Source organism: Protomyctophum parallelum, assembly GCF_964188405.1.
Source record: "Protomyctophum parallelum genome assembly, chromosome: 9".
NCBI classification, from domain to species: domain Eukaryota; kingdom Metazoa; phylum Chordata; class Actinopteri; order Myctophiformes; family Myctophidae; genus Protomyctophum; species Protomyctophum parallelum.
This window is the reverse complement of record NC_139706.1, coordinates 18,230,557-18,256,355: the sequence shown is the minus strand read 5'-3', so window position 1 is coordinate 18,256,355 and position 25,799 is coordinate 18,230,557. Positions and strand designations below refer to the sequence as shown.

The following is a 25,799-nucleotide window of genomic DNA, read 5'->3' as shown; positions in this document are numbered from 1 at the left end:
ATGACATCACTGTGTTTCCATTAGAATAAACATCCTCCTTCCAGTAAAATTTTAAAACACATAGTAGCACTTTGGCTACAATGAAACCCTGTAAGGAAACAATGGAGGACTGTTAAGAGGGAGCGGAAGGCCTGAGGATTTGAACCTGCAGCAAGGCTCCAAGTCTGGACTGGAGGGAAGCAACGTTTGGATTAGCAGTGAGTCAACTGTGGTTAGACGGTTCTGACTTCGACGCAGTCAATGACCACCACAACAGATCCATCCATACGTTTGTGAAATCACACATTCAAAAGAAGAAGAAAAAAACATCTGAAAGCACACAATGCTTTCTTTCACCCACACACCGGCCAACAGAGTTGGTTTAGCTCAATGGTTAGTATGAATGGGTGAAATGGAACTTACATCTCTAGCTTCCCTACGTAGACCCGCCGTGTTCCTCAGCCAGCAACGGCTCAGCTCACTAAGCTCCAGGATAGGCTGCACCTTGAGCCGAACTGTGTCTCCCGACTGGCGGATCATCTCCACTATCTCATCCCGGCTCTTGTTCTCCACGTTGCGCCCGTTTATCTCCACTAGACGGTCACCCGGTACAAGCCCCAACGCCAGGTCCTTGGTACCAGCACCAGGCTCTGCAAAGTGCACCACACGCCTGTAAACTCCTCCGTCTACGCCGCGGTCCAGCATGGTGGTACGCCGTAAAGAGAATCCGAAATCGCCAGTATTGCGTCGCTGTAGTTCCAGCTCGCGTGTTTCTGGTGCAGTTGGAGGGACAACGGCGGGCAGCTGCAGGTCTGCGAGGAATGTCTTGTCCACCACTTGAGGGATGCAAACCTTCTTGGCCGGGGGCGCTCCAGACTGCTGCTTGAGGCTGTGCTTCCGCTCCGGGTCAAAGACTTTGGTCTCCACCTGTGGGGAGGGAGCGGCCGAGTTCTGGCCCGAGGGCGTGGAGCCTTCCGACGGGCTTTCCTCTTTGCTCCTCTGGGAAAAGGAGAAGCGCTTCATCATATGACCGACCTGTGCAGAATTATGCTTGGCCAGCGAGCCAAAGTGAGCCACGCGATCACGCACGGAGCTCCGGCGGCCATCATGCTCCCCGCCACCCTCGCCCTTCAGGTCGTCAGTGGAGCTGGCAGCGCTCAGCTGGTCATCCAGCACCATGCTGCTACGGTTGCTCAGGCCGTCGGACTCGATGTCAGTGAGGCTGATTTCATGGCCCGTGGCCACTTTGATGGGGATGGGATTGGAGATTTCCAGCTTGTTCTTCGACTCCCTCTTGGCCTCCCTCTTCAGATTGAAGAAGCCACGGCGCATACTCATCTCCTCCAGACTGCGCATCTCCGCCGCAGACATCCTCTCTTTCTTGTCTTTCTTATCCTTCTTACTCCCATCCTTCTCCTTATCTTTTTTCATCAGGTTGAACATGTTGCAGCACTTGATGCAGTGTGGTCCACCGATGTGGCTCCTGTTCCCTCAGACGAATAAAATATTTCCATGCAAAGTTAAGGGTCCAGTTTGTTGATCCAGTCCTTTAGGGAATGTCTTGATGGGGACTTGATGATGCCACCAGCTCAAATCCCCTGTGGAAAGAGAGAGAGAGAAAGCAGCTGACATTAATCTACAGATCTGAAATAAATTGTACTATATGTTTCATAATGTTATATAAGACAACAGAATCAGATTAAGATAGACTTTATAGCTTTCGGTAATAGTAATTGTACATTGTAAATAAGAGTACCAAAGCCTCATAAAATGGACTCACAAACACCTCATGTTTACGGTTTAGTCTTTGCTTCCTAAATCTCTCCATCTTGAGCATATTACAACACATATTAAATAACTAACCAACTACATATTTTCTGCTGCATTTTGTACACAGTCAACCCCTGTAGTAGATTAAGGACCAAACATCACTCAGGGCCTCAAAACACTTTTACAGTCTACCAAGAACTGCTAAGTGAACATGGCAAAAATTATTCCACATCACAGCCACAAAGGCCCATTAAAGGAGCTCGGCGAATAGAAAACACATTCCTGGCTCACATTTGAGATGCACGTTTCCAAACCCTCAAAAATCAAGGGGAGATGGCTCCTGCCACAGGCCAAGAGAGGCAGGCAAGCAAATACACATCCCTGAATCTGGTTTGCATTAGCCGCTTTTATGCCACAGAGACAGACAAGAGATTCTCAGACCCCTCTCTCCACAGGGTAGAGCACAACGGAATCCCAAACAACCAGCTTCATGGTCACAAAAACATTACAGCCAAACAGCCAACCTAGTGCCTTTCATATGAGGGCACACTTTGTACCCAAATCACTGAGATGGAGATCAATGCAGTAATTAAATTCTGCATTCTCACGGGCAGATGCAAAAGATACAAAGATGCGAAGCTACACAGTGCATTTGTAGCCGTTGTAGGTTTTGCAGCAGCTACATTTCAAACGTCGAATGTATCTTCATGTCGATGGCTTCCATTGACAATGAATGGCATCTGCCCGTGTGAACGCAGCATAAGTCTGACCTATGGGTCTCGCTACGCTAAATTGACAAACAGTATTTTAGTTGTTTGGTTATTTAGCTTTTAGTTTTTCTTTTCATATACATAGCCTAGTAAGCCTACTTATCTTCTTTTTTTGAGCGGTGCCTAATGGCTCCATTACGCAGCTATGTGTGTGTGTGTGTGTGTGTGTGTGTGTGTATGTCTACAGCTGCAACACCTCACCAATACCGCTGGATGGCACTGTTGAGCAGCGTCGTGCACACACACACACACACACACCAGGGAGGTCCCTAGTACGTACAGTATAGTGGCACAGCTCAGTTCACACAGGTGTGATTTTTTGTCCAATTATATTAGAACCCAACCTAGGATGGTCTATGTCATACATGGGCAACTGGTGGCCCGGGGGCCACATGCAGCCCCCACCGTCACTTAATGCGGCCTGCAGATTAATATACAAACATTAATATATTATTGAATTCAGCTAATTGCTAGTATTAAAATGTCCAATGTATTGTATTTAGTTCATAAAGTTAACAACTATATAACTAAATGCATTTGAAATTAAATATAAATGTTACTTTTCAGGATTCCAATAAAAAAATAGCAAACAAAAATATTCAGGATTTCAATTCAAATGTCCCTCTGGACAGAGTGTGTAAATATAGTGGCCCTCTCCATTGTCAAATTTGCTACGTACGTCTACGTATGTTACATCTGTCAAGCTGTAAAACTATAATAAAATACACGTATAATGCTGTGGAAGTGGGTGGGATGGGGGGGTTGTAAGATGGGAGTGTAGCCTATTCATGTATCTACTATGCCGATGCGACTGATCTGGTCTGGTGGTGCCTCATATGGGAGATTGTTGTTCACTTTTTGTGTTGCTGCGAAATATGTAATAATAAAAAAATAAAACTGGCATTTTGAACCTTATGTTCATGGCACCACCACAATGACATGGTATTTGACGGAAGCCTGTCTTATAGGGCCATCAGCAACATTTTAGTTTGGTTGCCCAGTATACAAATACACTGAAGAAATAGCAGAGACAGCAAGTAGCTGGTTGTTTATGACGTTTCCGTGTTGTATGCATTGCTAAATGCTCACAATAGTTTTCACAAATGTCCTTCATTTTATTTAATAGTTTTTTCCTTCTTTCTTCTATATAGACGATCAATTTATATTTTCAAAAAATGTTATATGTCATTTTGGTATTAGGCCACAAATGTGTGCACCCCATAAAACTAGAATATAAGATCTACTGTATTTTGGATTCATCCACTACTGGAAGTGTTTACAGTAAAGTTGTTTGTCCTTTGACAGTCATTTGTGTTTGTATGATCTGCCACTCTTTAATGTATGCCATTTATTTTCAGGCATACCAATAAATAATAATGATTATGAAGTAGCTTAAAGCTTGTTGAACTATTGAAATTGGTTTAAATAAAAAGTTATTTGTTAAAAGGTTTAAGCTCTTTGAGTTCCAGTTAATTTGTTTATCCTATACGAGTTCACTCTTCTGATTAGACAACAAAAAAAAGTATCACGAACTGGATGTAGATAGGCAGGAACATCCCTGTTACTAAACAAACACTATTATTAATATCACCATAGAACAATTTAACACTTACAAAAAAGTATCAAACTGCAACTATAATAGCCAATGTAGAGAGTGATTGAGCAAAGTATAGAACCAACTCAATAGACCATTGCTGTGTGGTTGTTAATTGATACTAAACAGGTGCCATTGATTGATTGAAATATGTATTAAGAGTTTGCAGAATTACAGTACATTTCAAGCTAGCTCTGGTCCATAGCCTTCTACTGCTTCTACGATTAGAAGGCTATGGACCAGAGCTAATTTCAAGCACAACTCAATACAAAAACTGTTAACTGTGAGTGGACGACCCAATACAGCATTGCACTTGTTTACAAGAGGGTCCTTGTTCAATTCCAAGTTTCCAACACCAACAAACACTCAAAACAAAGCTGCGTGCACACCATTAATGTTAGAAATAATTCAAATAAAATAGATGGTGGTGAATGGTGATTATGCTTAGTTCATTTCTCATGTACAATTATGACAAATTAATCTATTACATGTACACCAAAACATAATATTTTCATATCAGCGAACAGTACGTGTCACTTAATTAAGATCTGTGACTGTGACATGAAAACACCGGGAGAGAGAAGAGCCCTGACTTCGGGAGGGTCCCGACTCCAGAATAGAATCCAGGGGGGAAGACACAAAGCATGACAGCTCTGTCTGAATGTAACGTTAGCCCAGTTGGATGTATAGTAGCTTTTTAGCCTAGCCACCACCTTGCTAACGTTACTGATGTAAACAGTGTGCAACTGCATGGACCCCCTCAAAAAAACACCCCCACGTTTCTGCGCCAAATGCAAAAGCAGCCCATAGCGTTGGCCAACAACATTTCATTGATAAATTTGCCGAAGCCTCCAGTCTAAAGCAATCCAGCTAACTAGCTAGCCCTGGCTCAAGGAAAGGCATTCGTTCTTCTTTGCCCTACTCATTTGGACGTACAATCCAGGAGCAGCACTTTGGATCTACTGGAAAACCATCTACCAAAAAAATAATAATCATACTGCTTCGTCCCTCCTGCAAGCATAGCTGTAGTCAAACACAATGTTTCCCCCGCCAGGCAACATGTTTATTAAATGTAGGGAGTACTTGCCTTTTTCCAGTATTGATGGGCACCTCTGGTGGTGGGTGTTTGATGATGGGCGCAGCTCTCTCACAACAGAGCAGCGTCTAATGAAAGCAGCTGCACTGTGTGTGATTAGCTGACGTTAGCTTAGCTGGCTGGCTGATCCCATTCCCAGCGCTGTACTGTCTACGACACATCATTGAACAACAGTTACACGACGACTCCTGCTGGCCAATTCGAGTAAGTGCAGGCTGACAGCTAAAATTAATGTTTTCAGTCTAGGCCTAGTTAAAATGCACCACTGACTGGAAGCCTTCATGCATGCAGTTACAAGAAATGTACAATTAAATACTAGAGTTTTCACTTTCGTCAATAGTAGCCTAAAGAAAGGTTGAAAATGTAGAATATGAAATAATGTTATGAGATGAGATAAAATGTAAGATATTAAGAAAGAAGTGGTGACATAATTTGGCTTGTGCAATGAATAATGCAATGGATGGGTAATGGATACGTCAAGTGCAATGGGTAATCACCAAAATGTGGGTGGGGTGTATATAGTACTTTAAATGTAGACAGTTATATTGTATTTGTAGTTCCCTACGAGGAGCTAATGCATGTTAAATGCACAACCTTTATGACTTATAGACTATAGACTTCTAATTGCCCTTTCTTTTTTCAAACTTTAAGCCAAATTTCGCATTATAGCCTACTACTACTCATCATGATCACCATTCCAAGATGGATTGGATGGTCTGGTGGTGGGTTTTAATGTATACTTTACTTTTAGATTCAATATAGTTTCTACACATAACACTGTGGTTCCCAAACTTTTTCATGTCAGGGACCCCCAAATTGACACTCATTAGCCCACGGACCCCCATTAGAAAATATACACCAGGGACCCCCATAAGAGAAGATTTTTACGTCTCTAGCAGTGACTCTTAACCATTTTAATTTCAATGACCCCCAGTTTGACATGCATATTAATCTACCTACCCCCATTTAATGGCATTTCTATCTCTGGGACCCCAATTTATATTGTAAAATCAATGTTAATTTAACTCTGAGAGTGTACAAATGGACAAATAGACAACCAAATGGACCCTAACGGGTCCATTTGGTTGTCCATTTAGTGTACAAATGGAACCAAATGGACCCGTTAGGGTCCATTTGGTTCCATTTGTACACTCTCTGAGTTACTGACCCGGGTCCATTTGGTTCCAAACTATCATTTAGTTGGGGTCCCCCCTGGAACTCCCCAGACGCCACTTTGGGAACGACTACTTTATTGTAATCATATTCTAATTTCATTATTGGCTGCTCATTGATCATCTTCGATCATTCTCTCCAATAGGTAACCCGACTCTGCTCAATGAGCTGTAACGGTTGCTAGGTAGTGTGGGCTCACACCCCCTTGGCTCGGGTCACACTGCAGGCAGAGGCGTCTTCTTCGCCTAATGGGATATATTTCAGTGCTGTGTCATATACCTATGAGGCAACAGCCACGCTTTAAGAATTCAGGAGAATCTTCATATAAACAAAACGGTAAGGCATTAATGTTTTTACGTTCATGATCATCATTTGCTTATTCAACAATAAACATGTGGATCAAATGTATGTTTACTTTGAAATTAGGAGTAAACTAGAGCCATAAGGCTAGCAGAAAATGTTGACATGGTCATGACACATGCATGGGCTGACATGGGTGGTATTCAGGAGCAGATATTCAGTATTGTTATTTGTTAGTAACATTTTCTAAAACACAATTTAGTAATTCTAGCACATTATCATTATATATATTTTTCAGTGACTTTCACAAGTTGTCATCATGGCACACCAGGGTTCTGATGGTGTGTACTCTATTGGGATGCAACCTGATCACAGTGCAACGAACCCAACACAAATGGGCCCAGGAGCACCAGTTACCCCAGGCTACGTGCCCTCTGGAGAGCCACTCCCTCCAGACTTCTTGCCTGCTGTGACCCCTGGAGCACCAAATCCTCCGGCTTACATATCTGCCCAGCCTCCGCCGATGATGCCGGCCCCCGACCGACCCCTGGGCTGCCCTCCAGGACTGGAGTACCTCACCCAGACTGACCAGCTGCTGGTTCACCAGAAAGTGAGTATGGCCGAGGTGATCATGGGCTGGGAGATGAACAACGTCTACACGGTGAAGAACAACGTTGGCGAGCAGGTGTTCATGGCCACGGAGGAGAATGACCTCTGCAGCATGCAATGTGGCCCGGGGCGCGCCTTCACCATTCACGTCCAGGACAACCTGGGCCACGAAGTCTTGACCCTGACGCGCCCTCTACGGTGCAGTACGTGTTGTTTCCCCTGCTGCCTGCAAGTGCTTGAAGTCCAGATTCCTCCTGCCGTCCCCATAGGCTACGTGGTGCAGAACTGGCACCCTCTCGTGCCCAAGTTCACCCTCCTGAACGAGAGGAGGGAGCCCCAGCTCAAGATAAAGGGGCCGTTTTGTGACTGCAGATGCATGTCTGACATAGTCTTTGAATTGTTGTCCCTGGACGAGTCAGTTGTGGTAGGACAGATCAGTAAGCAGTGGGGGGGCATCATGCAGGAGGCTTACACGGACGCAGACAACTTTGGAATTAAATTCCCCGTGGACTTGGATGTGAAGATGAAGGCTCTGATGCTGGGAGCCTGCTTCCTGATTGACTTCATGTTCTTCGAGATGAATCCAAACGCTCATTCAAGGCATTCATGACTCAGGGTTTAGAGTAGACTTTCAAAGATCATTGGGTCTTTTATTGTTGTTGTTGTTGTTGTTGTTGTTGTTATGTACAATGCATACGTATTACGTATCTGTAATTTTTTAATACATTGCACGAGTGGTTCTTGAAGTTTTTCATGTCAAGGACCCCCAACTTCAACTTGATACTGTATGTATTTGGCGACAGACCCCCATCTACAAATGTTTGGTGTCAGTCAGGGACTTCCAGAAACAAAGATTTGAGTTAGCTTTAAAAATTATCTATACAAGGGTATGAGGGTGTAGCACCTTATTATTATTTTTTATTTAACCTTTATTTAACCAGTAAAGGTACAGCATGTAAATGTCTCATTAAACATTATGAGAGCAGACAATTGTGTTTGTATATAATTTCAAAGGATACAAAATATATACAGGCTTGTTCCATGAGCAGTATAACACATGCTCCTTGCCTGCCATATTATGTTAAAAAAAACCACTTATAGTATTGCATGCAGATAAATAATTAACAGCTGCCATTCTTACAATACATGCACTGTGTGTGTGTGTGTGTGTGTGTGTGTGTGTGTGTGTGTGTGTGTGTGTGTGTGTGTGTGTGTGTGTGTGTGTGTGTGTGTGGGGGTGTGTGTGTGTGTGTGTGTGTGTGTGTGTGTGTGTGTGTGTGTGTGTGTGTGTGTGTGTGTGTGTGTGTGTGTGTGTGTGTGTGTGTGTGTGTGTGTGTGTGTGTGTGTGTGTGTACGTGATCTTTTTGTGTTAAGTAGGCCTATAGCTTTATATTCTGGTAGTAATTATTGCGATAGTGTTTGTTCAGTGACAAGGGTTACTTAACATACTATTTTATAAGTGAAAACTGGCCGAGATGACATTATAAAATTGAAACCGATAAAAGCATTTATCAGTTTATCCCTTAAATACATTGGTGGCAACATTTGAACTAATTCTCCATCAGATCTCATAATCTCTAATAATAATAAAAACAATAATAGTGTGTCATAATAACATAAGAAATATCATACTTCTAGAACACTAACAGTAGAGAACTGCATGCTGTAATCTGTCAATTTACAGTATGAGATATTGATTGTTTCATCAGAGAACGTAGTTACACAATACACAAACAGATTGATACTTTATTGCATGAATTTTTTTCATATACTGATTATTTTCGTCTGTGAGCACTCCAACAAACATATTTGGGGTGTAGTAGCCCCCTCTCCTGGTAACAGTCTATTTACTGTAAACGAGAATGTACTGTATATGAGTATATCAGCACTAGTTGTGGTGTGGACTCTGCCATTCACTTTATTATATATATTTTTAGAGGTATATTTATAGTTATGATATAGTTATAGTTATTTATCTTGGTGAGGTTGTATGCCTTTCGGATACAATATGCATAACAAGGAATGGGAAACTCAAAAGCAAACTTGCTCGATCATGGCTAAACTAACAAACTATTCCAGTTATACCAGTCTACCAGGTATATTTATAGTTATGATATAGTTATAGTTATTTATCTTGGTGAGGTTGTATGCCTTTCGGATACAATATGCATAACAAGGAATGGGAAACTGATGTATATTTTGTGTCAAATGACCCATGTCTTGTAACGGCGATGGAGTGAGAGGGAAGAAACGGAGTCAGGCAACAGGTTGCAGTCTTACGAGTCCGATCAGGTTTATTGACAGGATTCACTCAGTACACAAGGCAGCAGCATACTCTAAGGGCAGCAGGCAGGCACGGGCTGAAGGTGCCCGTGCCCTCAGTCAGGAGTCACTTCGTAGCCAATCTATGCGAACACAATAACACACATAGAACACTCAGAACATTGCATTATATTGACTTCAAGACCCTCCTCCGGAAACAGGCTACTGGCCACCTCTGCTTTTATGGGAACCAACCAAAATGTTATACTCACAGGATGTTCCTGTGAGTAGGAGGGGCACATTGCATGTAGCTCATGTGGCACAGTGGCACACTTAACTATACGATTTATATCAATAGGACTAACTAAATATCTATACTATATATGAAGTATTGCAGAACCTGTCCTAACTGTGTCAGCCTGTGTACCTTATCTGATCTATATTCATCAAAACTCAAAAGCAAACTTGCTCATGGCTAAACTAACAAACTATTCCAGTTACAGTAACAGTGTTTTATTGCATTGTATTTGTTCAGTGGCTTTCACAGGTGCATACTGTCATGGCACACAAGATAGAAGTGGCCTGGTGCCTCAGATGCCAGTGAACTCTTCTCTTTTGGGATGCAACCTGGTCACAATACAATTAGCCTCGGAAACCCAGACGTTTTTATTTACAATACAATGGAACCAACACAAATGGTTTTATTCATATCAAAAGGAATTGAAATTGTACCCAAAAGCCAGTACACCCACATTTTCAAACCAATGGCGGACAAAGTACTCACATTTCCACTTTTTTATTGGCACACACCAATAAACAAACAGATTTTGGGGGAGCGACACCATCATACAACACAACAATATCATCTCTAAGAAGGCAACATGATAATATGAATTAAAATTACACAGTGGGTTTTGTGTAGTGTTGGTCGTCGGATCTATAAAACAACATCAGAGCTATTGACAGACCCTGGATAATGTTGTAAATCAGAGGCCTATATCACAACAGATGTCAAACTGATGTCACCATCAATCTCCAACTTGTTAATTTCATAGACAAATGCATGGCGGTAGTTGTAGTTGTGTTGTATCTCATGCCCATTGACCAGAATCCTGAAAGACTGAGCCTCACAGCAAATGGTCAGCTGAAAAACAAAGGCAGATGAATGCAAGACTTTATTGTACAAGCTATGGTTCAAGAGTTATAGGTCAAAACATGAAGAAGCCTGTTATAGTGCCACCATGAGGGAGAACAGAATGTGGGGACATTCTTCCTTGGCCTGCTGGGACTATGTCTATGCCTGCATGTGTCATGCAAACAAATCGGTCAAGTAGTGCCCCTGAGATGAGCTGCTCACAGTCACACAAATACACGGAAATTCTTGGAGAGACACGCGGATTGGCGATGATCTATTGTACAGATAGTGATTAAATCATGTAGTTGTGACTGTACCGTAAAGGGCTGTCCCCTGAAGAAGGGCAGTCCTCCAGTGCACTCTTCTTTGCCCCACTTGTCTTGCAGAAAGCTGTTACGCACCACTTTGTTGTCGCTGAAACGTGGGTTGTAATGCAGTGAAATGCCTGAGTTGAAGCGTAGGTTTACAACGAAGCTGCAAGAAAACATAGGGGAACAAGTTTATAGACAGTTCTTTGATGTTTAAAAGTATAGTTAATTATTGTCACATAGCAGTGTTTTCCCTGTTAAAATAAAAATGTAATCGAATCGTCAGGTGCTTTCTCACCTGACTATGATTAAGGAGTGTGTTTAATCATGTGGCCCTGTGAATATGGCTCCCCTAGCCTGGCTTTTGCCAGATACATAACGTGGATTCACTGACGCCTCCACCCCGGTATCATACCGAGGAGGAAGTGTCAGTGTTATGAGTCTGGCAAAAGCCAGGCTATGGCCAGACTAGTGGGAACTGGGAATAGTTTACAGGGTATAAGTGACCTTTTTATTGAACCCCGGGCCCTGCCTCCAAAATGTCTGTGCATGGCAACATACCTTAAAGCATTTTCTTTAACGACTCCCTTAATAATGATGACCCTTCCTGGGTTAAGTCCATTGATGACTCTCACATAGGGCACCGCAATCATCTGATTATGACTCCTATGACTGGAAGGTCCCTGTAGGAATCAGGATATATACAGCAGGTACTTAGAGCAAAAGGAAATGTGAAGGACAAACACCATCCTACTAATGCTAAATAGAAAGCACTGTTTTCACAACTCAGGGTTCAGAAAAAAGTACAAAAGAACAAACAACAAATTAAAATAACTGTAAAAATACTGCCGCAGCAAAAATGTTAGTTGTAAGTGGAATAGACAAGTGTCTTGCTCAAGGACACCTCCACACTAACACAGATGGAGCTGGGGATGGAACTGGGAATCTTCCATTTCCCAAGCGGGCGCTCTATCTTTTAAAGCCTGCCCTAAACCACTGCTAAAGATATAAAGATATCTTGCACATTTTGACACTGCTGTGAAAATACATTGTACCTGTTTTAAGAGGTTTAACACAACTGAAATTTTACCTGTACTTTCACTTCATTTCTATATTATAGCCTAATTTCGTAGTTTTCCTTCGTTTTCATTACATCCAGTATTATTACATTTGTTCTTTGTTGTTGTTAAATTGTGTTAGCAATGTTTCTGCAATCTGCATTCTGCTGCTTGTACCTGCATGAGTAAGTGACACATAAATCGAATCCCTCTTGATTTTTCATGCAATAAAGTTATATAAGAGCTAACATGGAACAGATGCATGCACTCTGCTCTGAAGCTGTTAAGATATTGGTGCAGAGGAGAACAAAGCTTTCATAGTTCAATGGTAGAGACAACACAAATGAGAAATATGGAATAAAGAAAAGAATAAATATACTGACAACAAAAAATAAAATAAAGACATTTGACAGTGAAATATAATTGTCAGTGTAAAGTATGGTATATGACCAGCCTAAAAAAACAGCTAAATCAATAGGCTGACAGCAGACCATGCAGATTAAATATACACATACTGTACATACATACCCGACGAAAGGCGGCCATGATTTTCAATAAGATGTGGGTGCACTTGTCCCTCCAAAAAGTATTCCGTTCACTGTGACACAGTTGACGTGATCAACTGGTTCTACATTGTAGTCTGACTTATTAACTCAGTCAGTAGTGTAGGTTTCGTTTCCTCACAGTAGGAGGCGTTTACCCAAGGTTCGTATCTATTTGAGAGACATCATAAAAGTCAAATACTACAGGCTGCTTTAAGTCAATAAGGCAGAGAAGTCAGAAGTGCCAGCCCAGTGCACTGACCAATGACCATAATGATCCAGACAGTTCATAGTCCATAACAATGCCTCTTCATGCTTTCTTACATTCAACTGTTTTTAACACTTGGATGTCAACCTTCTACCACAAGGGACGTAACTTAAATGTGTTCACGTATTATTGAAGCCTCTTCATGCTTGTTCTGTTGACAAATTTGACCAAATTGACATTGTCAATTGTCAACATTAAAACATAACATTAGAACTTAAACTTAAGTTCTTCACTCTTGCTTTTAGTTGAGTTTTTAATATCTGTGTTTCTACTCTAACTTCTGAGATTTTCTGCGTGTTTTTATGCTTAATTTTTTTTTGTATGTTCTTTGCCATTGTTTTACTGTTTTAACTGCTTTCGTTTTATTGCTATTTGTTCTGCCCTGTAAAGCACTTTGAGCTGCATTTATGTATGAAAGGTGGTATACAAATTGTTTATTATTAAAGACATTTCTGTATTTCCATAGTCTACTTTTTATTCTTATTTCAATTAACTAGAATATTTTTTCACCTAGTGTTTATTATACAGCAGCAATTACGATGTAGAAAGTGGGTTGTGAGAAAGATAGGGGTAACTGAAATGAATCAGGTATGTGTTATGATCACCCTACACACAATACGATTCCTCCCCCCTCCTATCATTTAGAATGTTACATCCTATATTACCGTAAGTCATTTTACAGCATGTGCATCTAAGTAACCATGTTGGTGAAGCATCAAATATTCACAAGCAAAGACTGTTACATAGCAAAATTTAATACTATTTGAAAGCTAATAGAATTAATCTACTGGACGTTGTTCGACCTAAAAGGAAATCATCAAAGGCAACGTTCCACAGCAGTGCCTCAGTGGCATTTATTCTTTTTAAGTTAAAAGGCACTACAAAATATATTATATGACTAATATGCCATATAAAAGTAATGAATTTTGGTATAAAAAGTAAAAGTAAAAGACAAAAAAAAAGAATAGGATTTTACAAATTATACAACCCTTTACATTAAAAAAAAATAATCATTCCAAGACTAGGGAACAAATTTCACAGGGCTGCTATACACGTAAAATATGTGTCATAAGAAGTTTCACATTGATTTATCCAAACTGAACAATGGCTTTGAAATGTCCCAGACTCCCAGCAACATATTTCTGTCTCAAACCTATACCGAAACAGAAGTCAAAGTGACGTCTCCACCAATGTCCAACATGTTGATCTGCCGCAGGACGGTGTGGCGATGTTTGTAGGTGTGTGCCTGATTCCCATTGACCACGATCCTGTACGAGTGAGCCTCACAGCATACGGTCAGCTAAAAGAGAGAGTCCAAAGTAAATCTCTGTAATTCATGTGCAAACATGTAAAGTAAAGTAAAGAAGGAGATTTATCATTGACTTCCAATGCATTTTAATGTGCAGAGCGATTATAAAAGTCAAGCTAGAAATAGTCACTGTGGAAGATATTGATGACTAAATTCCCACATCTATGGCCTTTTAACAGCTGTCCGTCCGTCCGTCCGTGTGTCAGTCCGTGTGTCCGTGAGCAGCTAATCTCGGCCACCGTTAACCCGGTCGATGCCAAATTTTGCACACACACTCCCTGGATGCCAACGATGAACCTCTGCCCCAAACTTTCCAGAACGGCCTGTTATAGCGCCACCAGGAGGCCGCTTTGTGCAAAACAAGTTTTTGCACAGTACACCTACAGATTTTGTCCAAACATCGCGCAAATTGGTACACAGTCTCTCTAGAGCCATTCAACGAAACCGGTCTTTCAGATTTCTCAGACTCCATCCTGATTGGCTAAGATTGGCTTCGAAAGTTCACAGGAGTGCTCAGTTTCAAACAAAATGCTGCAAATCATGAACACATCGCGTGATTTCCGTGAAATTGTGCACGCACATTCCCACTAGGCCGAGGACGAAATGCCACATGAACAATTTCAACTCAGCCTCAAGGTGGCGCTATAACTGGCCGAAAAGTGTTTTTACCTCTAACTGCACGGATCTGTGGATAATTTACTTTTTTTTTTTTTTTTTTAGATATTTTTTTGCGGCTTACGCCTTTTATTGATTTTTGAAGGGACAGACAGTAGGCTGACAGGAAACGGGAGAGAGATGGGGGGATGACATGCAGTAAAGGCCGTGTCGGGTCCGGGAGTCGAACCCGCGGCACACTGCGACTGGATTACCAGTCCGGTGCCCAGACCGTTACGCTACGGCCTGGGCCGATAATTTACTTTTGTTGCCCTTTTATCCAACCACCAGATGAAGGCAAGCTGCAATGTCCTACATTCCTATCCTGGTGGAGACCTGTGCCCAGAAGGGCACTTTTTCTAGTTATCTTCTGTTATCATATGATTTATCAAGTATTATCATCCAGTGGTGTAAAGTAAAGTAAGTACATTTACTCAAGTACGGTACTTTTACTTTACTGGAGTGCAATTTCCAATACTTTTACTTCTACTCCACTACATCTCAGATGCAAATATTGTACTTTTACTCAACTACATATATTTGAAAACATTAAAATCATCAAAGTTAGTTACTTTGTAGATTTTGATTAATACGTTTGTACTTTTACTCAAGTAAATGATAAATTCTAGACTTTCACTTGTAACAGAGTATTTACTGTATGCATTGCAGTACTGCTACTTTACCTCAAGGAAAACATTTGAGTACTATTTCCACCACTGTATCTGTGATATAAGCTCTGACCGTACCGTAAATGGGTTCCCTTGTTTGAAGGGCATTCCTCCAGAGCGCTCCTCACTCCCCCACTCGTTGCCATACTTGCTGTTACGCACCACAGTGTTCTCGTTGAAACGTGGGTTGTAATGCAGAGCGACGCCAGACTTAAAGCGAAGGTTCACATTGAACCTGCAGGAGAAAGCATGTGGGGAAAGTGTTGGTATATACAGCATCAATTTAGTGCATATTGTATATTGTATATTGTGCATAGTGTATATTTGTTATTATATGTGACATTTTCTACTGATTAATACATTACTCTCTTCTCAATTAACCACGTGAAACCTATGGCAATCCCTATTTTGGCGAGGTCATAGTAGGTGAATATTCAGCGAAAACAGACAAACATTTATCAAAAATAGCTGATAGCTACAAAAGCTCACAGTGCGTTGCATTGTAATGTCCTGTAATGTGAGCTTAGAGTGGGGAAAAGGAGGGGACCACAATACACGGGTAAGGGTTTAAGTGGTTTCATTATACTGAGTAATATAGAGCACCGAAGTCCTGACGTAACTCGCTCATCCCGACGATTCCCCTGGTTCACGGAAGTAGTTTCTCTATGGAGAATAACATGGGGTGATCTTAATATCGTCTACTATAAGCGTTGTGGTCCAAAAATAAACAAGCTGTCTCGGCGTTATTGTCAGGGAGGTGTCTCTGTATCGTTTGCAACAGTCAGTCACTCATATATGATACAGTCTGCTTCTAGCGAAAATCTAACTAATTCAGCAGCAGTAACATTAGCGTTTTCTCTCAGTCAGTTGATTCTTCATATCCATGTGAGTGAAGCGGCCGGGGTGACATGTTTATTTTTCAAACACAGTTCTTATATGAATCAATCTAAAACTCCTCCTATGGTGATTTCAATGCAACTAAACAAATACATGAACCTGGGGACTGACGCCCTCTACTGAAAGTGACGTCAGACTTCGGTGCTCTATTACTCTACTCTACTCTACTCTATACTCTACTCTAAAGACTACCAACATTGTATTGTTGAAAATCAGCCTGCCTAAATCGTTAAATCATTATTCCTCTACAGACAATTTCTGTTGTTTTGTGTTTCTCAACGGATATGTGTACACAGAACTCCAAAATATCTTATTTTAGGTAAGGTTCTCCTGATTGTTTAAACTGGTACTCATGTAGAAGCATTCTTAACCACTTAAACCCACATTCTTTTAGAAGGTGTGCACTGGATCATGGATTCAAGGTCAAGTTGAACATTCAATTAATTGATAATTAAGACAGACCCTGTGGCACTGGGATTAACCGCTCCCTGGATAGTGATGGTCCGACCAGGATAAAGACCACCATTGATGGCACTCGTGTAGGGAACCGCCTAGAAATGCAACAGTAAATGAGTAAATGACCAACAATGATCCATAACATAACTTTATTATTTTCAATTAGACCACTCGAGCCCCATTTGTTGCTAACATTATTTGGTTTCATGTCAAACTCTTGATTTGGGTTTTATGCCTGGATATGCCAAGAATGCTCACATGAAAATAAAAATAAAGTATAAAAAAAAGACATTTCTGCCAAGAATATTTAACCAAAATAGCCCAGACTGCCAGCATTGCCGTCCATGTGTTTTTTTACTCACCTTTAAGTATAGTCACAGAATATTCATATTCACTATGATCGCACACTAACCTGACGCTGCCAGATCCAAAAAGCTTGCTACACAAAATTGTTTCACAGCTTATTGGGATCTGGGATCGCGGAAGCAAATTCAATGACGTGGCTGTTCCTTTTTTTCAAGATACTTGGTAGATGATTGGATGGGAACGTCTGTCTATCACCGTGTGGGCGTGCAAACACAACCAATCATATTGACGTGTCTATATAGCTTCACATCCGGTTTCGCACATATCCCGCCCTTAGCTCACGCTGATTGGTTAGACCACGGAGCTGTTCGGTGTTAGCTGAACTCCCTGAGAGATTCCAGATGGATGCTGTGAACATGGTTACCCAATACCGCCCCCATCTGGCAAAGTCAGGTTAATCGCACACTGGATCGTTGGCAATGAGAGAGGTGTTCATTGTGCGTTCGTGAAAAAACAGTTTGAAAAACCATCCATGTGTTCAGCAGTAAGAGCCTATTGGAGATTTAATGGTGGTCGTGCCAAAAGTGGAACGATACAGGAAAGATAAATGAGGCAAAGAAAAGTCTCTAGTGTGGGGACGGGTCGGAGGAGATTTTTGCGACCACATGGTGTCTTTGTGTCTCACTGCCCAGGGGGGTGGACGGTGGATCATAGAGCGCCAAGAGCGCCTTCTAGTGTAAAAAACTGAAAACTCATAAACTCGTCCTTGGCAGTCTGAGCCTTTGGGCAAAACTCGTCCAAACTGGTTCTTGGCAGTCAATGAGTGTCATGATTTCAAAATATTGATGCCCCGCTCAAACAGGAGATAATAGACAGCAGCTCACTCATACTTGTATTTTTCTCCCTTTACATAACTTTATTTTCTCTTATAGTCAAGACCTGTTGCTAAACAGTATAGGTTCAGGTTGGGGGGGTCAAAAAGTACTTGAATACGGTTAATACTCACAAGCATTGCCGGTAGATATCCTGCTTGAGGTGGGATATGGGAGGTGGGAAATGGATAAGGATAGGCAGGAAAACCAGGTTGTGGAGGGACCTGAAAATCAGAAGAAAGAAAACATGCAATAGGTTCATCTTGAATGTGTTCCATCATCAAACCTGTGATCATTCCTTTCTCAGAGCCATGAGCGCCATATTGCAGGAGATTGTAGCTCATTAATGGGATATTAATGGCACCCTAACTTAGGGTGCAATAGGAGTGGCTCAGAGCCTCTGATTGATGACCTATCTCCACCACCCAAGGGGGAAATCTCCCCTATAGGCTAGTCAGTGGATCCGATGTTGGCTTTAAGTTTACACGCGGGCGACCGGGGTTCGAATCCCAGGCGTTCCATCAACATTCCACCAAAATATCTGTCCTTTGAGGGTCAAATACACATACAGTAGGAGCTACATACAGCCATTAAAGCCTGACATTTCGCCATTAAAGCGAAATGTCATAACCATGGGGGGTCAAAAAGTACTTGAATATGGCTAATACTCTACCATTGCTGGTAGATATCCTGCTTGAGGGTGAGGATAGGCAGGAAAACCAGGAAAGGGTTGTGGAGGGACCTGAAAATCAGAAAAAAACAACTCTCACAATGGGTTCTTCTTGACTGTGTTCATCATCAAGCTTGCGGTGATTCCTTTCTCAGAGCCATGGGTGTCATAACCTATTGGAGGAGACATACTGTAGCTCATTAATGGGAGATTAATGGCACACTAATTTAGGGTGCAATAGGCCACTGTGGGAAATCTCCCCTTTAGGCTAGTCAGTAGTCAGTGGATTAGATGTTGGCTTTACACGCGGGCGACCGGGGTTCGAATCTCAGGCGTTACACCTGACTTTCCACCAAAATGTCTGTCCTTTGAGGGTCAAATACACATTATACATACAGCCATAAAAGCCTGACATTTCACCATTAAAGTCTGACCATTAAAGCCTGACCTAACCCAAGGTTAGCATGCGATATAGGCCACTTCCTGCTTATGCCACTCATTCCTCGCACCAACGTCTAAGTCGATAACAAAAGCCAAACTTCCATTGACAAGTTATGAAGTTTGCCACGAAACAGACTAGATACTGACGATGTTCAAAATTGGCGGAGACACTAGGGATAGTGGTGGGTTCAATGAATTGATATGGCAAAATATCAATACACTCTGTATCGATATGCGAATCGATACAGAGGCTGCTATATCGATTTTGTGGTGCGATGCAGTTTTGACATATAAACACGTGGTGTAGGTGCAATGCACAATAAAGCCACGAAGTGGCTTGTGGGCCTGAAAGTGTTTTATTGTATTTGTGCAATACTTAGAGGCTTTGCCTTTGCTACAGAATAATAAAGAATAATAAAGTAATAATAAAGCTCTTGTAGTAAATACATGGTCATTATAATATCGTATCGTGGCCTCTGTATCGTGATATGTATCTATCGTGAGATTGCAGGCAATACCCACCACTAACTAGGGACAATCCAAATACAGTGTTTTTATTATGTTTGACTGTGCTCTTACCACCACAGGGTTCTGGAAAGCAATGGAGGCCACTTCTACTTTCCCTCCTACAGATATGGTGTCCACCCTCAGAAATGGGATGCGATGTCGATACTCCATGAAGAAGTTTCCATTGGCACTCACCTGGACAGAGCAGACAGCTGTCAAACCAACTAAACACGGATGGAAGCAACTATAAAAGAATTCAAAACCCAGAAAACAGAAATACCAAAACAATACAATTAAAATATTCCCCCCCCCCCCCCGGTTTACTTCACAAAAAACATGTGATAAAACGTGCTATATTACTGTCAAGTGTCAACCAATATATATCACCTATAGTGTTTTATTACATGGCTTGTTTGAATGCTTGATTCTGATTAGAATTCAGCTGTGTGTTATTTCTGGATAATGACCGCTCCGCTCTATAACAGACCGATGCCTAATCAAACCCTCGGAGCACATGCTGAGCTCCGCTTGATTTACTGCTGTTTCCAACATGGCAGCCATGTAAACACACATATAATGTAATTTACAGCTAAAGATTGCTTGAAATTGATTGAAAACATTCGAGCGAGAAATAGACGAAACAGTACCCGAAAATGGATTCTATTCAATCAACTCACTTCCTTGTTTTCCGACTGTGCTGCAGCTGGGCAGACGCCGGCCAGTTATGGAACTTATGGAATACTTTACACTTTTCCAAGCAAGGAAATACCTTGTTTTGTTGTGTTTTGGGTCAATTTAATAATTTATGTATTAAAGTAGCCATGTAATAAGTGGGATAATGTATGGCTGAGTGGTGATTGTTTATATATAAATCAGCCTGTCTGTGATTTATCTAAAAACAGTGGCATAATGGTGATTTATTTTCCAGTACCACGGCACGTCGTCGCACTCATGTACGTGCACTCGCAGTAAACCTGCCCACTGCCAGTAAACCTAGACCACTGGGTACTTGGTGCGTCTTCTCTTAAATCTAGGCCGGACGCGTTCTAGCGTGCATGCGCGTGCACCGTTCCGTTCCGTACCTGCGTGTGCACGTCACAGTTTTACTGGTACCACGGTGTGGTACTGCGTTCTACGACCATGACACCACTGTCTATAAACAATGACCACTCAGCCATACATCATCCCTTACATAAATGCTGTTGTCACTGACAGTGTATTGAAACTAACCTGATATGCGTGACTTTGGACTGTGAACGTGAGACTGAAACTAGAGCCAACAGAGAGGCAGAGGTTCTGCTGCCTCTCTTCAGTCTCCCATTGTGAATTCCGAGAAGTGTTGGCGACCACATAACAGAGGAAACTGTCAAATCGTGGGTTAAAATGGAAGGCGATGTCTGCGTTGGCCTGTGTCCCGCATTGAAAATTGACATGGAACCTAAAAAGAGAGGAGGGAGAGAGAGGGCATAGTAACCAATTCTTGTATAGAATATTTCATTTCGTTTAAAGTGCTTAAAGCGCTTCTCTGAGCGTTTTAGGCGACACCTCTGGTAGCTACGTGGACATTACGGCACCTGTGTTTTTGCTGCTGGCTATAATAATCCAAAACAGTAGTTCAGAAAAGAATAAAATAATTACAAAATGTATTTCAATTTCCAAATGCCAGCATCATTTTGGCATTTTCCAATTTTTATCTGCTCAATGAAAAGTAACTGTAGTTACTTGAATTAAGCTCTGGGTGGAGGTATTACAGGCCTTATCAACCAATTTAGGCATTTAGCAGACGCTCTTAATCCAGAGCGATTTACATTAAGCAAGAACAAAAAAGCATGGGAATACATCACATAAAAACATTTATCAAGAAACATGCGTAAGCTAAGAAAGTAACAGTGGAATATCTATATAATGAAGCCATACATATAAACTATACATCTATACTACTATGCTATACATTATGTACTATGACGTGCTATGACTACATACAATGCAATTATAGTGCTGTCTACATAACATGCTATAAGTCTGTATCAAATGCTATCTAAGTCTACAGAAATGCTATCTAAGGGGGTGGGGTAAGTGCTATAACCCATGCCCTGCCCAGCCCAGCCCAGCCCAGCCCAGGCCCATGGCTGATGGTGGGTCCCATCTGGGCACATTGAGTTGGCGGTATTTGATAATGTTGGGCTTAAAGGAGGTACAGTATGATATGATGAGGTGATGTGCACCGTCCTCCACACTGTCACTGTCAAAAAAAGCTGACACTCGCAAAAATGTAGTCTTGCCACTCCAGTACCTTGTTTTTTCATTACCGGTATGTTATTTTCATGATGTTATTTTCAGTGGATATTGCACCAGCTGAAGTCAGAGCGCGGTGGTCACAAGAAAAGGGCTTAAACAGCACACACACACTCACTTATCTGCCCCCGGTAAGACTCGTCCATTGATGGTAACGATCGTCCCCTCTAGCAGACCACCATGGATAGCACCAGTGAAGGGGATTGGCTGGAAGGAACATAAAAGCCAGTTTTTATACAAGCTATTAAGTGATGTCAGAGAAATGAAAGAGAAAACGTTTTCCTAGTCGGAGCACATCTCCGCAAGGCACCCACAACACCAGAGGGAGTTCAACAAACCATGTGCAACCCAAACAAATATACACTTCTATGCAAGAAAATAAATCATCATACACAGTTAGAAAAAAGGGAAGGTACAGTATAAAAATCACACCTGTGTGAAGTGAGGGGCACTCTTATCATCGTACATCATCATGATGTAACATGCCGATTTGCTTGTCCATGACGTACATTCTCCATTCATTGTCAATGGGAATATAATCTTTATGTAGGACAAAAATACCGATTTGCTCATCTACAAATGACGTAAATTCTCCATTCATTGTCAATGGGAATTTAATTTGTGTAAGACGGAAATCTACACTAAATAGCTGAATATAGGAGATACAGTATATCAAAAATAGGGTGGGGGGAGGACTTTCTTTACATGACATGTAAAGAAAGATGACATGATTTTAACATGCAGGTAGGCCTATAGCCTACGTGATTAACAGACCACAATAAATACCCAACAAATTCAACTTTTCTTTAATAGCATGTAGACATATTAGGCCTAATAAAGGTAGCCTACATGTATTTTGCCCCTCATTGTAGTAAATATAAAATAATTAAATATATGTGATACCGTTATTTTACAAGGCTACGCTAGCTTAGCTTTGTAAAATAACGGTATCACATGCCCATTTGTTCTGGGCGGACATGTTCTCGGATTCCGTCATTCCGTATGAGTTATTGGATTTTACGGTTTTACTTTTACCCGAGCTCCAAAATATAAGCCATATAGCCTATAGTCTTATTATTTCACAAGCCTATGCAAACAAATTGTAAACCTACCGCCATGCATCTCAAAGTTGCGTGTTACTTATTTGAGTTATTTGATATTAAAGATAATCGGGTTTTACTTTTAATCTTACCGGAATCACAAACGTGCGTGGCGGTGACTGGTAATGAAATGCCATGATCTGAAAAGGGCAGATTTATTTTGTTTTTTATCAAGAGAGTAAATTCTCTCACACAAACACACTAAACTATACTATACACTCGAGGTTTCGTTTCTTAGCGTTTATTCCTCATTTAGGTTTCGGTCAACCCCACGAAGGCGGTCCTTCAAATCAATAAACAGGAGTTTATTGACTGACAAACTGACAGAACAGCTTTGTTCCGCACCCAGGTTTAACTATAGCCTATCTCTATCGATCGATCTGATCTATCATTTAGGCATATTTGGTGTATAATGTTCACCCAAAAATGTAGAGACAGTATAGGCCTATATATAGCATCTGCATCATTGTCCTCAGTATTTGCCACTTGCCAACATGACTGATGTGGTCGCTCAAATAGAGGAGGTGACGTGTCAGTTGAGTGGGGTGTTCTGAAGCTTAGATTGGAATTCGTAAATGGGTCTGGTCCACAAGATTCGATACACCACCAAGATACGGTAGATACCCATGTCTAAATCCTTCCTTAAGGTCAACCAAGTCCACACCCACAACACCAGAGGGAGTTCAACAAACCATGATGTGCAAACCAGTTTTGGCACAAACAAGGGACTAAATTATTTTCGCTCCTATGCCACCAAAATGTGGAACGCCCTACCAACAGTCATTAAGACATGTGAATCCCTTGACTCCTTCAAAACCGCTCTCAAAGGGCACCTACGGACGTCTGCAATTCGGAACTGGCCCGTAAAATCTGAATCCCCCACGCACAGCTTTCCCCCCTCCCTCACTGTTTTATTTTCCCTTTCCCTTATGATGACTTCCTGGTTTTTTGTATATTTTTATGTCTCTAAATGTTATGATGAATTGAACATGGTGGACCCTCTTGTAAACAAGCGTAGTGCTTTATTGGTCGTCCACTCAGAGTTGACAGTTTTTGTATCGAGTGCTTGAAATGTAGGCTACTGTAATTCAGAACTGTTAAATACTTCAATCAATCAATGGGTAATGCAGGCTATAGGTCAATGTGAGGAAGACCAAACTTGGCTGAAATGTTCCGTGCAGATTTTTGAGGATATTCAGCTATAGTGTAGATTTTAATTTTATACAAACATTAAATTGACAATGAATGGATGATGTACGATGATAAGAGCGCCCCTCACTTCACACGTGATTCTTTTGGACATAACCACACAAAAGAACACAAATTATTTAGAAAATAGCAGCCCTACAAACTCAAACTTTGAGTTTCATATTATGATGATGCCCTTGCTGGAAACATGACCGGAACTTTGTCCTCCATTAAAAGCAGACTAAAGTGTGTTTGTGTGTGTGCGCGTTCGTGTGCCTGTACTTGTGTGCTAATAAGCTAATTTACTGAGACTGTATTATTTGTTGATGCTATTTGACCACCATACATGAAAGATCAATGGCATGGGGCTGGGCCCTTATCAAACACAGGATAAGGCACGAAAGCAAATGCTACAAAGTAATAGCCTGGCTAATAAGCCAGACTAATATCACACAGGATTTTTGTCTTTTTTAACACTTTATTTTGATTTTGATTGATTGATTAAATGAAACAAAAAAACATATGTCCCCCCCCTCCCCCCCAATCAAGGTCAGAACAAGACAAATAAAACAAAGACAGACAGTACAAGACAGTAAAAGTAATTAGTAAACTAGTTTTGAAAGTACTAATGAACATAGTAAGAAGAAAAAAATAATAAAATAAAATAAACAGCATTTTCCATCAGGGTAAGGTATCTAGGTTACATACATTGTACAGCATTTTTTTTGCCAACGGCTGATTCGGTCTGGCTTATTAGTCAGGCTAACAAAGTAACCCTTCCATGTCCATTTTTAACTCTAAAGCCCAAACCACACCGGTATAGGGACTCCTTGGGACAAACCACACCGATGAAACTCATTGCAGCTCAATGCGTTGCATTGGTGTGGTTGACCTTAAAAACCGTCTTGTCCCGTCTCGACCCTTTGGTGTGGTTTTTGGCTTAAGAGCCAAATTAACTATCTGGATTTGACGACTGTGTACTTGTATCTATTTATTTATTTAACCACTAAAACCCTATTTTATAGTTCATCGTACAATGTTGCACAGCAAAAATAGGCGACCTACAAGGTCCAATATGTGGCAAAATGTGAGCTATATCTGCTATAAAAAAACACCAGGTTGAAAGGGGGCAACCGTAGCTTGAGTGGGTTGAGATCGAGGCCGGTTGCCTCCCGGCCCCAGCCTGTTGTGTCCAAGTGTCTCTCTCTGGACCCTGTCCCTGAGGAATACTGGACAACTCACCCCGGTGAGTTGACTTCACTTTCTGAGACGGCGGGGTGAGTTGTCTGAACTTTTCTGAAGTGAATGGCCCAGTGTGGAGATGCTAATGATGGCTTCTGAATTGAATGTCCCAGTGACCAAAATGGGACAGCACACTGCAGATATGACAACTTTTTCTTCTATCACTGAAACAGTGTTTTTGTACAACTTTTTTCTATAGTTTTTGTACAAACTGATGTTTTTTTTTTAGATATGACAACTTTTTTCTATACTTGTTGTACAAACTGATGTTTTTAGATAAAACTACTTTTTTCTATAGTTTTTGTACAAACTGATGTTTTTTGAAAAAAC

General features: G+C 41.3%; 3 protein-coding genes across 7 annotated transcripts in view; 1 reads left to right on the top strand and 2 right to left on the bottom strand.

The window, feature by feature from the left end:
• myo18ab (myosin XVIIIA b) overlaps window positions 1-5,291 on the bottom strand; it is a 157,603-nt gene extending 152,312 nt beyond the window's left edge. For 4 of the 5 annotated variants that reach the window (XM_083773508.1, XM_083773517.1, XM_083773505.1 and 1 more), the window contains exons 1-2: window positions 5,201-5,291; window positions 403-1,577 (exon numbers count right to left, since the gene is read on the bottom strand). In XM_083773508.1, coding sequence (XP_083629634.1) covers window positions 403-1,422 — 1,020 coding nt within the window. In that variant the 5' untranslated portion in view covers window positions 1,423-1,577; window positions 5,201-5,291. Of the gene's footprint in view, window positions 1-402; window positions 1,578-5,091; window positions 5,108-5,200 lie in introns of those variants that run through there. The other variant, XM_083773504.1, reaches the window with a different exon arrangement.
• A 1,914-nt stretch (window positions 5,292-7,205) lies between these two features.
• Window positions 7,206-7,901, top strand: LOC310864466 (phospholipid scramblase 1-like; the record flags this gene model as incomplete). The annotated part of the gene is made up of 1 exon (XM_083773153.1): window positions 7,206-7,901. One exon carries the CDS (start codon window positions 7,206-7,208, stop codon window positions 7,899-7,901), a length of 696 nt encoding a protein of 231 aa, XP_083629279.1.
• Window positions 7,902-10,093: 2,192 nt separating this feature from the next.
• On the bottom strand, window positions 10,094-23,057 carry LOC310864465 (galectin-9-like; the record flags this gene model as incomplete). Its single annotated transcript, XM_083773152.1, has 13 exons — window positions 10,094-10,697; window positions 11,006-11,162; window positions 11,558-11,679; window positions 14,024-14,164; window positions 15,574-15,730; window positions 16,855-16,943; window positions 18,161-18,183; window positions 18,214-18,250; window positions 18,700-18,768; window positions 19,717-19,839; window positions 20,875-21,082; window positions 22,058-22,146; window positions 23,052-23,057. 13 exons carry the CDS (start codon window positions 23,055-23,057, stop codon window positions 10,548-10,550), a joined length of 1,371 nt encoding a protein of 456 aa, XP_083629278.1. The 3' UTR covers window positions 10,094-10,547.
• Window positions 23,058-25,799: the final 2,742 nt, after the last annotated feature.